Raw genomic sequence first — 18811 nt, 5'->3', positions numbered from 1 at the left:
CAATTGCTTTCATCATAATAAAAGCTGATATTTTAGATATATCGTTGAATGATTTACTTGTTAAGCATCTTGCAAAAGTTACTTGTTAGCACTCTACTGTATTCATTAGGTAAATTCATAAATAAATAAATAACTATCTTTTCCTAGCAGCGTCAATGCAATACGAGACGAGACCTACTGTTTAAGATCGAATATGAATCACATGGAAGCCTGGAGCATTATGTGCAGAATTTACACATGCGACTACTTAAATTATTTAGCTCTCCTTTATTCAAATTTAACAATCTACAATTAGAAAAAAAAAAAAAAAAAAAAAAACGGAAATAAAATGACGACTGTTGCCTCTAACGTCCAGCGTATAATTTACCAAGTAAGATATTCTGAAAAGAAAGAAAAAAAAATGTACTCTCATGATTACAAAGTGTCGTCAACGAAAATTATATTGTTAACTGTGTTAACAGCTTTGACGTTTCGTTCAGATAATATGTTGTTTCAATTAAAGAGCTAATCGTTTGTTTGACAGTGAAACTACGTAATTTAAAAGATAACAATTTTATTTACATTTATCAACAGAAAATTGTTTTTAAAAATGCAGTACGGTGAACAGAAAAAAACACATTCGTGTTATATTCTTAAATTAAATGACAGTTTTGAGATCATACACTTAATAGAAACGCATTATTGTTTACACACCATATAAAACCTTTCTGTAACATAAACACAAAGCTTCAATCAACACAAGATTTAAATGACCAATGTGTAAATAACTTTACAATTAAAACATATAAAGAAATAAAAGTTTTGATGCCAATGAGTCTGTTTGAATATTGTAGAATGAACACGGTTAATGTGTAAATCTTACAACAAAGAAGTTTCTATTCGATTTCCATTGCTATACCGTATATCATAATATAAGTTTACTTACTTTATAAGAAATTAATCGATACTACTTCTGTGCAACTAAATAGCAAGTACTTAGATGTTCAATCAAGTATTAGCACAAATTTCGCTTGCTATAATATTTTATATGCACAGGTATGTTCTAAAAGATTTCCTCTGACATCATTTTATTTCGTGAATATATATGTGAATATCAGATCAAATGTTCGTCTTAAATTAAATCATAGCATTCCCATCTTTTTTCAAGTATTTGTTTGAGACTTATTTCCTACATTTCTAGAAACACAAGTTGTTACTTCGTCGTAGTACATTTATGATTCAATTCTTATCTTTGTCCTTCCTAACTACCAATTTCCCTCTCTGTTTGCCCCAAAAGAATTCTCGAAAACTATTTCCTTAAGAGAAAAAACAAGGCTTTTATTTATCCTGTTAAACTGTTTTTACATTTTTGCTTCTTCATGATGTTTCTTTCCTCATGATTTCTGTAATAGTTTTGATTTTATATATCAGAAAGTAGAAAATATACAGACACGTAGCACAACAACGGGACAGCACTTAATTATTTAATAACATCAAGGTATGGTTAAAAAAAAAAAAAATCAAGAAACAGTGCAAATTCAAACACACATTATTTGATAAGAACATTTCGTGAAACCATAAGAAAGATGTATGGTCGAGGAACCCTCAAAATATCCTTAAACTTCACTACAATAATAAAGAGCATAATTGTTTTAATTTTCATCCTTTAGTATGTATACCAAGGGGCGCATGGATATCTTTAGCTTTGCTCCCTTCCCATTGTCCAATTTCAATAAATTTTGTTTTGGTTGAAAGCTACATGTCTCCATGTGTTTAGGACTCAAAATCAAAGCACTGGACCCATTTTTGCTTCATGTGAGAAATGAAGATGGTGGGTGGGTCAGCAAGTGGAGTTCAATAATGTAGAAATTACAGCAGTCACCAAGTTTCTCTTCCTCCAGAGGAAGTCTGCAAAGTCCATCCATGACGAAATTCTACAATGGGTGTCCACGCACCGTGCTATGCCACTGTTAAGAACTGTGTTGTCAAATTTAGACCAAGACATTTAAGGCTGAAAATAAACCCCGCCCCGGGAGACGCACCATAGTGATTGCGCACGAAACAACTGAAAGAAATGATTCTCTCACACCGACGCATCTGCTAAAAAAGATAGCAGAAAGCCTACGCATTTCCCGTGAACGTATTAGTGTCATTAAGTCTGATCACCTTGACATGAGAAAATTTTCCGCCAAGTAAGTACACAAATGTCTATGCAGACCAGAAGCATGTAAGGGTGCTTGCTTCCAGACACATTTTGAGCAAGATGTCACTAATCTTGCACGTTTGACCACAGAGGATGAAACATGAATCCAGAGGCAAAAGAACAATCAAAAAATTGGCGTCACAGTGACTCACCCAGGTCAAAGATGTTTCAAATACAAAAGTTCAATTCAAAGATTCTTGCTGTTTTCTGAGATCAAGGTAGGATAATCTTCGTAGATTATCTACAACAAGGTAATACCTTAACCGGGTCTTACTATGCATCATTACTAGATTAGGGTTCACTCAGAGTTCAAGAAAAAATGTCATGAAAAGTTGTCTACCTTCGTGACAATATATCCCCTCAAAAGAACAGTGGACAAATTAGCTACATTAGGTTTGAAACCTTGAATAACCTGACCTAGCCCCATCTGACTACCACTTACTCCTAAATTTTAAAACTCTGCAGGAACAAAAATTCAGCATCATTTCTGAAACAATTACAACTACAAAGGCATGGTTTGACACAACTTTTTTAAAGGGGGGTGGTGGGGTGAACAAACTCCAGGACCGAAGCAAAAAGAAGAAAATGCGTAGAATTGAAGCGGGAGTATGTTAAATAAATCCATCATAAAACTTTTGACATGTTTTTCTTTGGAAAGGTAAAAGACTTCTCAGCAGCTCCTCGTACCATGCACTTTCTTCCATGTTTCCGATTAAATCTTAATCGAATCTAATACAGTTCACGTAATCATTTGCTTTAGTTGGCGGTTTAAAGCTACAACCTCCTCAGCGCGCACTTTCCCCTCTCCATTTTCCCCATGTTGCTTCACTCTCTGTAAATAATGTCAACCCGTTATTGTATTTGTTACCAATTTAATCCTAGTACATTTCGCTACACGTTCAATGTCTTCAAATTAAATAAATTATTTGCGTGAGAACATATTCGCTCACGAAAACTGTCAACAGAATTTAATTTCTTCTGATATCGCGCTTATACGAATACTTCGTAAAAAGTAACAACACTGTAAGCAAAACTAATTAATAATGCTGCGTATTAAAAAAAAAAAATAAATATAAAAACATTTTTTTCTCTGGTTGCTGTATAGTTTAGACAACGCTCATTCCTAATATCGTCTTGGTTGAAGTATGCTGTATAACGGATGTAGCTGACCAATCTTTTCCTTTTTATCATTCTTGAACATGATGCAAATGACAGCATGAAATATAAAATGGATAATTTCAATGGGGTTAACAATGCTGCTCACAGCTTTGAGGCGTAAGAGAGAAGCCCACTATGATTCGTAGTATACAAATAGGACGTGAAACAGTAGGGCAGGCGAGAGGAGAACGTGCCTAGAAGGGTAATATTCAGCCACCAACTCTAAACATCATAATATTGGTCTGATTCAATACTGGGACAACATTTAAAAAATATATATTTAGGAACAATGTGTTATTTTGATATTTTAACTCAAATTTCAGTTGAGCTTGAATAATGCATAACACATCCAAAATTCATTTTTCTAAATAAACATTCTGAAGTAAACAGAAAGTTTGTTTTCCAAAATACGAAGATATTCACTTAAGCTATAGAAAAACTAAATTTAAAGACATTCATTTGTTAGTTATTAGATAAAAAGACAGAGGGAATCCATTTTTGAACATGATTATTTTGCACCATACTGTACTAATAAAATTAAACAGCAAACATTCTGGTGGTATGACAAACTATCGTTGTCTTTAAAAAACTTAAAATAAAGGTACATCATCTACTAACATTCGGTCCATAGTTCCTAAATATGTATGTTGCCCAAGCTTATATCACAGAAGTAGAAATGATTATAACAATTAACAATAAATTCACTTACATGTTATCTGTCATTCACAACTCTTTCATACAGTTTAATTACAAATATACAATATCGGTTTGGTGCATCTACGGAGTGTACAATAACAGTTCCATTACCGACATATGAATGCTTTTGCAACCTAATAACACTACACATACAGGGAGCCATCCGCTGGTCCAAGATACCGAATTCCTATTAAAATAACATCCACCAATGTCCATACGCCCAGGCCTCCAAAACTAAAAAGTTTACCAATTCCTTCTTGCCAATGGCCTAAGTAAAACCTATTAAAAAGAAAAAAAATATATACTTTTTAGCGGAATTGCTGAATTTTAATGCTTACCGCAGAAGACGAAAAATGCATTTTTTGAAAATAATAATAATCTCTTCCGTAATTCCATACGAGGTGTGTAAGAAAAGTAACGACTGGCGACTGAACGAACCGACAACGCTGTTGCCTCTACCTTTACGTGGCACTTAAGTTAACCCTCCCCGTTGACCCAATACAAGCTTGAAATTTCCTTCAGTTTCTACACGATTGTTGAGAGTGTCTGAAGTGACGTTGGGTTTGTGACGTGCGTTAGGAAACAACCGGCCAAGATGGTTCCAAAGACTGAGCAGAAAACCAATCGCAGGGATGTGTCTCTTTTGGACCGCCATGAAAGGAAGACAGAATTCCTCAGTCGCGTTATCACAGATGATAATTCATGGATTTATGAGTAAGATCTCAAGACAAAACGACGAAGCTGGGAGTGGCACACTGCAAACTCTACCTGTCCCAAGAAAGTGAGAATGAGTAAATCCCCAATCAAATTGATCTTTTATTTTTCGACAGTCGGAGGATGGTTCACAAGGAATTTGTGCCACCAGGGCAAAATGTCAATCAAACTTTTTATCGGAAAGTCCTTGAAATATTCAGGTAAAGGATGGCACATGTGTAACTCGGCATTGCACGCATTTGGATCCTGCACCATGACATACGGCAATTTCCAGCAACGAATTTTTGGCAGAAAAAAGTATTCATGTTGCTCCTCAGTCTCTACTCGCCGGATCCGAGGTCCTGTGACTTCTTTTCATTCCCCTTGCTCGAAGAGCACTTGAAAGAGTACCATTTTGGTACTTTGAATAATATTCAGAAGAGTGAATATTGTTCTGATTCTATAAAGGGTACCTCACAAACACGACTTCATTTCAGACGCTCTCAACAATTGTGTAAGTTAACAACTTGTACTGAATCAACAGCAAGGATTAGCTTAGCTGCCGAGTGAAGGTGAAGGCAGCAGCGTTGACGTTTCGTGAAATTACAAGTCATTATTTTCGTAACACATCTAGTATTACTTCAGTGATGTACAGTATTTTTTCGATTGATTTTCTCTCTTCTGAAAACAATGACATGAAATTTCAACAGAATATTGCTCCGCAAAAGTACGTCTCGTTTAAAACGAAAATATTTTATTTCGGAGATGTAAATTACAAAGTTTAACTGATTTCATCAAGACAATTTACACTCAGTTTATGAACTTGAAGCCACCTGTAGTATGCGGAGAAAAATCTCATTTCATATTAAGTGCCTCGCTTCTCCTTATCAATTCTAAGTGATATAACATGTTTCACCATATTTTTCAAAGGCCAGAGATATCATGCCCATGGTCTAAAGACATCCGAGATATAAGATATAATGTTCCATAAAATGAACCTGGTAATACAATTCCAACTATTTGTAAGAAAATTAGTTTATAAATAGAAATATTTATAGGGTATTTAATATAATAAAAGTATAATATAATATAATAATTAGAAAATTTAATTTACAGAAAATAGTAAATAAATAAAAGAAAGACATACGAGTGAATCAAATCTGTAACAGTACTATACCTAGGTCATAGGTAACATTTTATGAAAATATACATATGGAGCTAATTCTCAAAACTCTATTTTCAAGTCACTTCCCGAAACTAATGTAGGAATATTAACCTCAATTGTTCACGGTGATTGTAAGGTATCTGCTGTAAGCAGTACAATGATTCGATATGAAAGCAATATTGTTCCCAAGAATTAAGGTTACCTTAAACTGATTTTAACAGGAATTGTTAAGAACGAAATGCGATATCAATATTTTTTCCAAGATCTTTGTTGATGTAAATTTATTTACATACTAGTTGTTTAATGTATCATGAGGGACGTCATAGAGGGTATGGTGGCGGGAAAGAGAGGCAGAGGGCGAAGGAGACTACAATTAATGGATGATATAAAAACAAAGATCATACGTGAAGACGAAGAGGTTAGCAGAGGACTGTGGAGCATGGAAGCTTCTCAGCTGCTGCAAGTGACCTGCCAGTAAGGGCAGAATACCTATGATGATGATGAGTTGTTTAAAGAAAGAAAATGTTACACAACTATGAGTTACTTATATGCGATCTAAAACTAAATTAAACTAAAGGTATGAAATTATATGTATAAATTATATTGAATTATAGTACAGCATTAATTTATACACACACCTATTTAAACTTTATATAAAGAACCTCATATAAAGAAGAGCAGGTTGCGACACGAAAGGATGGGAGAAATCGCTTATTCTCTTTTCCTTCTCTTTAACATAACTGCCAACCAACTGCGATCTTGTACGACATAAGAATCCATCGAATGCACATCTGAGAAATATTAATCTGAAAATTAGATAGAACCTGTTCGTAGCTATATGATTAGTGTACGAATCTTCGGGAAAGAAACCCGGGTTCGATTCCCAGTAGCAGCTCGTAGTTCGGATTCCACGTTAAGCTGTACGTCTACGTCTCATGTAGTCAAAGAGGAACGCTGAGCTTAAATCTAACCAACCAAAACTTAAAATATTACGAACCCTCACATTTCCCTCAGAGAAGAGTCAACGACTTCAAAAGCGTAAACACTTCGAACTCCCCAGCACTCAGATATTACCCACAGAATAAGTTCGTATGTTCTGCGAGGAAAGTAATGCAAAGATTATATCATCTGTCACCTCTGCGCTGCATTCCACGTAAACCATTCCAACAAAGTGTATGTGTAATATATTCTAACAAGTGCAACAAAACTTGCTGCGCTGTAGATTTTCTCGTATACCATTTAAGGGACGTTCTATTGTAGCTAGTGTAAATGATTACAAATTAATCCCTTTGTAATCGCTACTTAACGAATTAAGAAACATTATACGATTGGAATCGTACCTGTCTGCTCCAAATCCTCCTAAAGTTATACTCAGAGCTAAAGCTGTGGTCCAACGGTATCCTCCGGTCCAGTTACATAATTTATTTCTTGAGAAACGCCTGTTTCCCAAACACAACACATCAGTATTTACAGAGCAATTTGTTCTGAAAAAATAAATATATAAGTTGAATTACATTACAGTTTTCAACTGTTTCAATCACACACCTGTAGATATACATTAAAAATTAATTCAGTGTAGTCAATTTTAATTTCATAATTACATTATTTTCAAGAATATCAATGTGTTTATTGGTGATTACTACATTGTAATAAATACAAAGAACGCCACAAACTCGAAAAAGCTGACAGAATTCAGATTTATTATTTGTATCTATCATTACTCTAATTTCTGATCACGCTAGCCAACAGTGAAAATGTAACTGGAATGAAATAGATGTTTGTTAACTATATCGACCACGCTGATAACGAAAACGGCAATGAAAAACTGGAATTAGCTCTCGTTTCCAAGTTAAAGGGGGGGGGGGTGCATTTAATTATATTGTATTTTATTAGCATTCATTGTCAATCCCTTCCCATATAGGCTTCAACTCCCGCTGATTGTAGACAAAGTGATTAAGTTTCCTGCAGGCAACAATAGTTGTGTGTATTTTGTCGCTCTTTTTAGCCCGGGCTCGTAGCAACAACGGAGAGGGAAAGGAGGAGTGAAGCATGTTTCATTTAAGCGTAGTTTCTGTCTGTTACAAGCTGTGTTGTGTTCTTGTACTGGAAGAACGTGTTATTGAAGTGTAGTTAGTGCGTGTGGTCATTGTAATTCCTGTGATTCAATATGACTCGCAAATGCGTAAACAGTGCTGACTACTTTTGTTACATTTGTGGTCAGGCTACATTGAAATCCCAAAGGAGGCCATGTATTAGGAAGGCGTACAGACTGTACTTTGGATGTGAAATCGGAGACCAGGACAAGCCCTGGGCTCCTCATGTATGTTGCATATCTTGTGTCTCGAGTCTTCATTGGCTAAACCGTAAAAGATCTTCCATGGGCTTTGCTATACTCATGATCTGGTGAGAACCATCAAACCATGTGGATGATTGTTACTTTTGTATGACAACTCCACTAACACGTGGTATTTCCAAAAAGAAAAAGTCTTCCTTGATATATCCTAACATACTGACGTCGGCCATGCGTCCAGTGCCTCACGGAGATGGACTGCCTGTTCCTGTTCCACCTGATTGTGATAGTGACAAGAGCAATAGTGAAACCAGTGCTGCACCACCACCTTCAAAACCCAGTTCTTCGAAAGATCTTGATTTTGTGTGTAACGATGAGTATACAGAGAATCACAAAATAACACAGTGTGAACTAATGACTTAGTGAGAGATCTGGAATTGCCGAAAGATAGAGCTGAACTGTTGGCGTCAAGACTACAACAGTGGAATTGCCTTGATAAGACCGTAAATGTGACTGCATTCCGTAACCGCCATATGTCATTCCTTCCATTTTTCGAAAGTGAAAAGAACTTGGTATTTTGTAGTGATGTAGAGGGACTAATGGCAGCTATGGGCATTGACTATAAAAGTGATGAGTGGAGATTGTTCATCGACTCCTTCAAAATAAGTGTCAAATGTGTCCTCCTGCATAATGGCAACGTGCTACCATCGATTCCGATTGGGTATGCACCGTACATGAAAGAAACATATGATAACATGAAACAATTGTTATTGCGATTGAACTATGACAAGTTTAAATGGCAGATTTCCGGGGATCTGAAAGTCATAGGCATATTACTTGGGCTACAACAGGGCTACACCAAATATTGTTGCTTCCTGTGCCTCTGGGATAGCCGCGCCAAAGCACTTCATTATAAAAAGAAAGATTGGCCTAAGCGTTAATCATTTCAACCAGGACCTTACAGTGTTAAGCACGAAACACTTATCGAACCCAAGAACATAATTCTCCCTGCTCTTCATGTAAAACTGGGCCTGATGAAAAACTTTGTTAAGGCCATGGACAAAACTGGGGAAGCATTTCTCTATTTGCGCGTCTTAGTGAGGCGAAAATAAAAAGGGGATCTTTGTGGGTCCCCAGATACGTAAACTGTACAAAGATGAGCATTTCAACACCATCCTGACAGGTAATGAAAAGTTAGCTTGGGATGTCTTTGTTCAAGTATCAACAAACTTTTTAGGAAATAAGAGGACAGAAAACTATAAGGATCTTGTGGCAAATCATCTGCACTGCTACAATAGACTGGGGTGTAACATGTCCTTAAAGTTACATTTCTTAGATTCCCACTTGGACTTCTTTCCTGACAACTGTGGTGCTGTAAGCGACGAGCACGGGGAACGCTTTCACCAGCAAATTTCGGACATGGAAATGAGATACCAGGGAAAGTGGAATGCATCAATGTTGGCCGATTATTGTTGGACACTAATCAGTGAATCACCAGCAGAAAACTACAAACGCCAGGCAAAGCGGTTGCGCCTTCAGTGACCTTCCTCCGAGGGATAACAACAAGGTAAATACATGGATAAGCTTATATAGGCAATAACGTAAAATTATCATAACTTTAAAACGAGAGTTAATCTTGCATTTTCATTAACATTTTCGTTATCAGCATACCCGAAAACATAAAGATTAGCTGTTCTCATACCAGTTACAGAAAAAAAGTAAAATTTTATAGGCTAGTGTTATTTTATTACCAAAAGAAAATTCGTTATTTCTTCCTATCCTACATGAATTCCCAATTATGAAGCTACTGTACACTGACCTGAGCATTGTTTAATACAATTACATCAATCTTTATATCATTTCAAAGGCAGTGACTAAGAATTTCATAGAAAAACACTATTTTAATTCTTACATAAAAAGTAACATTCTCCTTGCCAATAATAAAGGGAGTATCACAGTATTGCGAGTGGTGATGATATTTAATGAGAAAAGCAAAAATGCTAATACTCACCGCGAAAGATATATAGTAGAGTTTTCTTCTACATGTAACAAGTAGCGCTTTCGGAAGTAACCTTTTCCTTCATCAGCTTGCTTAAAATTCAAAAAGGATTTAAAACATGAAGGAGAATTTGGAACGGTAAAAAAAAAGGTTAAAAAATGTAAAAACAAATTCTGTCAAAAAATTAAACACATGGGAATGACACTCACTGCCATTGCACACTGGTTTCTTTTTTTGCTTTCCAGATGGCGAAAGTATGTAGTGAAAAGATTACTCCAAATAATATTTACTTCTCTCTATCTACATTAAGTATAGGTCTCTCTTTATGGATGTAATATGATTCTTTGATGTTTCGTTCCGTTGCTGTTTTTGCTTTTCCAATTAAACATGACTCCGCAATGTGATGGTTATAATCTCTTAAGATGCGTTGCTAAACCAGACAACTGTTGCGGGTTCCGAGACTTCGAAGTACAAACATGTTCAGTGCACTTTTGCGGTGAGTATTAGCCTTTTTGTTTTTCTCAATAAACGGAGTATTTATTACTAGATATATAATAATATTCAATATAAGAAATTTGTTTACTTGTAATAATTCCTGGGCGAATCAACAGACTTGCAATTGGCTTTATATTCACATGTTTGTTCCCAATGATCTGTTTGGTAACAATATCTACACACAAATGTACGGTTGAATTCTTGAGGCCCCTGTAAAAAAGAACATTACTTATAAAGGAGTTATTATGAGAGATTTGCGTACAGTCCTTTGTCAATGAAAATTAATTGAAAGAAGTGGATGCTATGAACTTTTCTAGCAAGAAGACTACAAGATGAAAACTTATTTATATAGCAAATACTTTGTGTCTCAGATTTTAATAACAAAAAATCTGGAAGAAATGTTCCTGAGATGTGAATTTTGTTTAACATGCGATAAACAGTCAGATCATAGCAGGCAGACCACTTCGTAATTTTGGTCGCGGATGATGATGATCCACTCTGGCTTTCAAACAATACATTTATCAAGAATACAGTATATGGAAAAATACACAATCGGAAAACCAATATATACATACATAAATATAACAGAAGGTGAATAATTACCATAAATTGTTACAAAGTGTGTAATTTTTGTTCTTACATCGTCTCAAGATACTTCCAGTGTCGAATAAGATGCGCAGTGAAAAGATACCTGACACAACGCATGATATCCGTTAAAGTATTCCTATTGGAAACAGAGAACAGTATTCCTATTGGGAATCTATTTGTACAAGGTGTGTACTGCACGGTCGCAACATGGTACAAAACATCAATGAAATCCAGTTTCAGAGCAGAATAATTGGGTATTTGTAAGCTAGTTAATTAGAAACTGAAATCTCAGTAGGCCTTAATATGAAAGTAATTTTCAAGTTTTAGTGACATTCCGAGATACAGATGTTCGTAGTAAGTCAGTGAAAGATCGCCCAAGCGTAACAACGCTACAACATGACCAATATCCATCCCTCACTGCATGACGAAATCAAGACAATGCCTGAGCGGCAACTGTCCTTCGAGCTTGTAACTGCGTTAGGAATTAAATTTTCGGCATGTTATGTAGCTACGCAAAAAATATCGCTCTCTCTGATTCACTGACGGGAAGTTTACAGAGGAGTTGGCACCACTGAAATTAGATCTGAATGAATGGACGAACATGCTGTCCACAAACAAGTCCAAATTCAGTTCGCAAATCAACTCCCACCACACAATATAATTTGCAGACAACGCGGAAGTCGGTATAATATCAAAGGCGTTACGAAAGGAGACCAGTCTGGTGGTCGTGGTGCACTGATGTGAGAAAAAAATAATGGTATATGAAATTGTGGGTCTTCGCTGACTGCATCGTTAATGCCTCGAGATATAGAAATGAGGTACTGCACAAGTATGTGCGACTCGTTCAGAAATGCAGTTGGTCCAAACATCATCTTCATGAATGTAAATGCACGTCCGAATTGAGCCAACCTGGTGGACGGATATCTTGAAAGTGAAGATATTAACAGCAAAAACTGACCAGTACGGTCTCCGGATATGTACCCGCACGTTTGGGATGTATTTGCAAAATGAGTTGCCCTCAGCTGCCATAAGAATAATAACAGGTCTCCGCACAGTACTTCGTAAGGAATAGGACCAGCTGCTTTCGGAGCTTTTGAAGGCATGAAACGAAAAGTGTGTGTAGTGTTGATGGTAATCACATTCCATTAATCACCCCGCTGTTGTAGAAATAATATTCAGAAACACAATGAATTCACCACACACTTAAACAAAACACAACAGCTGCGGGTGCAAGGTGAGTGAATATTTTATTTAATATACTGTATATACCCAAGAGCATCAACCAGTAATTATAATGTTGCATAATCTTGTTGCGCTACTATTACTTGTAGTTCAGTAAGTGTGCGAATTAAGAACTTTTTACAAGATGAGATAAACTTCAGGAAAAAGAAATATCACACACGCTGTATTTTTTCCAACCTGTATAAACTCATCCTCCAGTAACACGTTGTTTCTTGACAGAGGCGGATGTACCCTTCTTCGAACACGGGCACATTATTTCGATATTAGCCTATAATTACAACTAAAGTGTTTACTATGTATTGCATACAATTATTGCATGAGTTGCGATTACTCTAAATTTGTGTAATCTCTCTTTGTAACGATACCTCTCACTGACGGATATGTCTTATTAGTGTTCGTTATTCAGAGGTTTCACTGTATAATGCCATCATGATAGATCTTAGTTTTTCAAAGAACTAAACAATACAAAAATAACACATAAGAGAAAACCCTTCAAAATCATAGCAGCTGTAAGAAACATATCCAGAACTTTAATCGCTTTATTTCTTACTGCTTTTTCTTTCATATTTGTTTAGAAATTTACCTAGATAGACTTCTAATACTCACCAAGCAATTAACGAGGGGAAGCACACGGCACTTAACAGTTGTCTCAAATCCATAATCACAAGAGTAGTTGTACGTACAATTTATGCACGGAAATCCAAGTTTGGAACACTCAACTCCTGAAGGGCAATTCTTCTGCTCAATAAAAATACATAAATGCAATAATTATACCAGTTCGTAAAACTGCTAAGGAGAAAAGTAATATTTTACATATATATATATAAAAATATATAGTAACTAAAGGAAATGTTCGTACTGAATAGAAACATCAATGAGATACAAAGTGCAATAATTAGGAAACGAGACTGAGTTTGCACAAATAAATAAATAAATGAATAACAAGTGGAAAAAGTTGTCCTCACATAGCTTTGCACAATCCAGTAAGTCATACAATGACTTTTGGAGGTCTTGGATTGCAATGGTCACTGCTTTCTGGATCGTCAAAAAAGCAATGATTTAATTTGTGAAAAAGGAAGTAATCGGAGGAAGACAGTTCGAGAGAGTATGAGGGGTGTAGTAACACACAAACACTTTTTAGAGCCTAAAACTCACGAACAATCATTATGTTGTGCGCTCCTCCGTTAAGGAAGGGCCATGAAACGTCCATATAAACTCTGTTTCTTTAAATCCTCAATTATAAATAACCGTCTGCCTATTCACCCCCCATGAAATCAGATAATTTCCTGAGACTTGCATTTCAGTCGTTCAAAATGATATCCCGAGCTTCGTCGACTATTTCAGCTATTCTAACACAACTCCTCGAACCTGAGCGCTCGTCATTTTCGACAGATTCCCTGCCAGCACTGAACTTATGCCATTCAAAAATATGGCAACGAGGAAAGCAATTGTCACCATAAACTTTTTTCAACATCTCAAATATTTCCGTGGAGTTTTCTTTAGGTTCGCACAGAACTTTGTATTCCCCCTTCGTTCCACTGTTGAAGCGGAGACGAGGTATCACATCAGCTTATACTTTAACGCGTCATACGTTACACTGGCGACCGACCGAACTGGAAATTTCTGCACCTATTTCCAAGGTCACATGTAAGATTTGCCACCATGAAAAACTTCTGTGTGAACACTAACTTTACAGGAAAAAAAAAATCACCTTGTTCCCTAATTGCTGCAGTGTTTATTATCTTTGAAATTTTCCTGCTTTTTTTAGTCTCTTACAGTTAAAAAAAACACAATTTAGCATAATATCCATTTTACTTTCATCCATTTCATGCCTGAATCATTCATTTCTATTCTAGAAATAAGAAGAAACTACGAAGAGCGATTGAATTACTATCAAGCTAACTTTCGCATAATAATACGGAAATGAAATACATTTATAACCTTGCAGTTATAGTATGTAGAGAAAGGAAACAAAAAGTACACTCATCTCTCGTTTTACGGACCTCAATGTAATGGATATTGGATAAAATCTGGAGCTGTTGATTCAGTTTGAAAGTTGAATTTACTCTATTATAGGTAATGTTTAGTGTACCAGATATTTTACACTATAGATCGGATAGTGTGTTTGGTTAAAAGTACAAGACTATATTATTCCTCTTTCTTCCATAATGTAAATGCGGATATTAGCCACTGCAGACTTAATGTTGAAACTTACCGCAACATCGGGCAGCTATTGTCCCCTTTTAGTCCGTTAAAACGTGGGATAAGCGTATAAATAAACAATGAAAAATATATATATTGAAATAGTTACCAGAAAACAGCGAAAACGTACTCGTACATACTATAAGCGTTTTTGCTAGATCCATGATCAGAAGAGGAGAGAGTGAAATATGGTGAAAACAAACAACAGAGAAGTAGCTGTGAAGTGTCACGTGACATCTTGGATTGCATTCCACTTGGACGCTTCTCTTCTCTTCCTTTATTTATTTATTTTTTATGGACACAAATCTCATAAAGTGCGCTATAGGCAATTAAAAACGGAAAATTATGCAACATTTATAAACTCACATTGCAATTGTCTTTACTTCTTCGCTGTAAACTCACATTTCAATTTAGTAAAAAAATAACTGGAGGTAAATAAAATTATACTGTTGTCAGGAGCTTGCAAATCGATTACAGTAATTCATATAAAGAGCTAATTAACATGTAGTGTATCTCACACATAAGCTTAATTAATGGCTGTCCTAGTTGTTAACGGTATTCCTAATCTTACAGAGTTTAGTAATGAAAGGGTTGTCTCTCTATGCCACTTAATTTGAAATTGAACCTAACTAATTAACGAGATTTAATAAACGCAACACAACTGCTCAAACCTGAGCGCTCGCCATCTTCGACGGACTCTCTGCCAGCACTGAACTTCTTACGCCATTCAAAAATATGGCAAAGAGAAAAGCAATTGTCACCATAAACTTCTTTCAACATCTCAAATGTTTCCGAAGAGTTTTTCTTAAAGTTCACACAATACTTTGTATTCACTCTTTGTTCCATTGTTGAACGGAGAAGAAGTATCACATCAACCTATACTCAGCCGCGTCATGCGCCACACTGGCGATCGGCCGAACTGGAAATTTCTGCACCTATTTCCAAGATCACACGTAAGATTCGCCACTATGAAAAACTTCCGTGTGAACAATAATTTCACAGAAAAAAAAGCCTCGTTTCCTAACTGCCGCAGTGTTTATAATCTTTGATATTTTCCTGCTTTTTTTTTTTTTTCTGTCTCTTACAATTAGAAAACCACAATTTAGAACGATATCCATTTTACTTTGTTTCCGGCCAAGTGCTTTCTTCAATGGAAATATATATTTTCATAAATCATTGAGACTTGTATTTCTCTTGGTTGGTTTTAGTATTGAACATTTTTTTTCAACGCTCCAAGAATAACAGGATGGCAGATATTATTCTGGAAGCACATAAACCACCGAGCTAAGCTTTGATGGTTGTAGTTTACTACGGGAAACATATTTCTACTAAGACAAACCACAAAAGTTTTGTCATCACCGATAGTGGAAAATCCAATAAAAATATAAGGAAAAAGAAAGTAATGAAATCCGGAGAACGGATATTCTTCCTACCTCTATATACCATCCCACCTATGCTTTGATCAGTGTTGCCACAGTCCTAAAAATAGTACCAAATTGAAACAAAAAGGGCTGAATTCATTATTTTTTATACTACTGTTTTATTTTATTTATTTATTTATTTATTTTTTGTCAAAAAGAAAAATATTTTAGCCCACGTATGATCGTCCCTGATGAAACTTTAGGCCTATACATAAAGTTTGTTAGAACGCGTCGATATAGATCTATTAAACGCAGAAATGTTCGGGTATCTTTATATTCGTCAATATGGCGTAACTAGTAAACAACTTAGCTTAGTAAGTTGGCAATTACGTCAATGTCTTTTATCGTGCTATTATCGTTTTAGTGTAGAATCTTTGAAACGGCACAGAAATTATAGACTTACTTGAGCACACACTGGTCTTCTTCAGAACATTCAACACTTGATTCAACGTGTGTGTACTTATTTTTATATATATAAGATTCCAAGCTAAAATTTCCACTGCTTCTTTCTCGTCTCTTTCATGCGCGGTGCGGATGCGTCCATCTAGCATCATTTGTTTCTCAGTATAGTTCGAATTACGAATTTTCCACACAAAGTTCGTAGCGCTATGCGATGCAACGTCACAGAATGAATGTACAACAACATACTTTAAGAATCCAACACACAGTATGAGTAACGTGAGATGTAGGAAAATTCTTACTGATACTTTTCAAAATGTGACAAATATTTGTTAAATGGTGTTGAATTGGGTAGAATTGTACCAACTTTATCACAAAAGGGGCTGAAAATGCCAGCGTGGTACCAATGACAAAAAGGGCTGAATTTGGTGCAATTGTACCAAGTGTGGCAACACTGGTTCTGATACTCTAGTTCATAACCAATCACCATTAAACATGTCAAAAGGATCACCATAAATTCCGCCTAATCGTACTATTCGAGCTCCCTTGTTACCATTTAGGTCAATTAAACTGTGTGACTACGTTTCGGCCAACGCCTTGTTTTCTTCATATAAAATCATATGAGAGGGGCGGCCAGGCATCCTTTTCGAATCCCGATTCCTACGTTGCAGAAGGTACTATGATCTTCATTTAAATTATTATCGTTGCTATGAGACTTAAAATTCAATTTCCCTCGACATACCATTAGCGACAATCAAATTTCAAGTCTTGAGTTAAGAATTTCTTCTTATTGTTTCCAAAATATGAATTATAAAATTTCTCGATACAAACTAGAACAGAGTCGCTTGGACAATGTGATGTGAAATCTTTAAGTTTTACGACCCACGGTTATGCCGGTTAGACTAAAGGAGCCGGTGATGATGAGAAATGAAGGAAATGGTGGAATAAAGAAAGTAGGAAAAAACGGGGGAACCCCGAGGAAACCCACGCACACGGTATTTGTCCACCACGATGTTCACTTGGCGTGAACTGGGATCGAACCAAGAACCCCATGCACCAAAGACGAACGCTCTACCACTGAGCCACCGCGGCCTCCTACGCTTTGACAATGCATTTCACACATAAATATTCATTTTGCAAGAACGATTGTGTTTTCATTAATTTTTTTTTCAAACATTTTGGTCGACCTTCAAATTGTAATTCACAGAAATAGTAACGTGAAGACGTAAGAATGATTAGTCTACTTCGACTTATTTGGATATTTTGATTAGTTGGATATAGTGTTTCCTATCTTTTACTTTATATTGTTATTATTTTGCTTTCTAAAATCATATAATAAAGCCTATATTCATGTCAAAAACTGCCTCCTAGTATAATTTTAAAAGTCAGAGGTTAATTTTCCCCGAGGCAATTGAAGCTTTAGATGAAACTATTCCGACCTGGGTCCTTATGAGAGAGGACCTGGGTTAATGACGCTTCTGTGACACAGGGTGACTTGCTTAATTGACCTATGTAAAGGAAGATTTTGTTTCAGGTGGGGAGCCTGTCCGTGATTAGTTGTTAATTACTAGACTGTTAGAATCTCGTTCTTCTTCACTTTATGTGTAGCACGATGGCATTAAAACTCACAGCAGCGATATGATTAGCATTCATTCATTTTTTCATAATACATATGCATGTATAGATTAAGATTATTTCACATATTTTCGTTTTTATGTTATATTCTGTTAGACTGTCATTAGATTGTATAGATATGTTTTTAAAAAAAACTGTCTTTCGTTAAGAAAGTTTTGTCCTCAGGGAAGACAAAGGTAAAGTCTAATAACTATAGTAGCGTTAATACTACAGAATACAAGGAGTTACCCACTCCTTGTCGCGAAAGGCCACTATTAGCCGCGAGAACACAGTATTTGGGAAAAGATAAACTAGAGTCATCTACCACCCCGAATGAGATAGACCTAGTGCAACATCCACACCATTAAGGGCAGAATTGTAACCGCAAGCACACTCGCATAATGTTTCGAGGGTAAAATACAAAAGTTGGTCACCTCCGGATGATTATACTTGGGTTAATCCCACACTCTTCCCCTTAGAACGCTTCGATATTTCAACGCAAGTCGATAGAGAATTAGAATGTGCAATCGAATAAGAAAGTAAGCAAGGAGATGATTTGATTTTGAGTTTATCATCCCTTTTCAGCAGCGAGACTATATGAGACGGGACCTACTGATTAACGTGGAATCCGAACCACATGAGCTCCCACCGGGAATCGAACCCGGGT

The 18811-nt window shown here is 36.0% G+C and overlaps 1 protein-coding gene across 7 annotated transcripts in view; it reads right to left on the bottom strand.

Moving 5' to 3' along the window:
• Window positions 1-536: 536 nt before the first annotated feature.
• Window positions 537-18811, bottom strand: part of amx (TM2 domain-containing protein 3 almondex) — a 29316-nt gene continuing 11041 nt past the window's right edge. For 4 of the 7 annotated variants that reach the window (XM_081747656.1, XM_081747641.1, XM_081747649.1 and 1 more), the window contains exons 3-6: window positions 13115-13249; window positions 10767-10888; window positions 7235-7378; window positions 537-4315 (exon numbers count right to left, since the gene is read on the bottom strand). In XM_081747656.1, the coding sequence (XP_081603782.1) occupies window positions 4180-4315; window positions 7235-7378; window positions 10767-10888; window positions 13115-13249 (537 nt within the window). In that variant the 3' untranslated portion in view covers window positions 537-4179. The remainder of the gene's footprint in view (window positions 4316-7234; window positions 7379-10766; window positions 10889-13114; window positions 13250-18811) is intronic. The other 3 variants (XM_081747659.1, XM_081747644.1, XM_081747665.1) reach the window with 1 other exon arrangement.

This window comes from Thermobia domestica, chromosome 2 (assembly GCF_964235325.1).
Source record: "Thermobia domestica chromosome 2, izTheDome1.hap1.1, whole genome shotgun sequence".
NCBI lineage: Eukaryota > Metazoa > Arthropoda > Insecta > Zygentoma > Lepismatidae > Thermobia > Thermobia domestica.
This window is presented reverse-complemented; position numbering and strand designations above follow the sequence as displayed.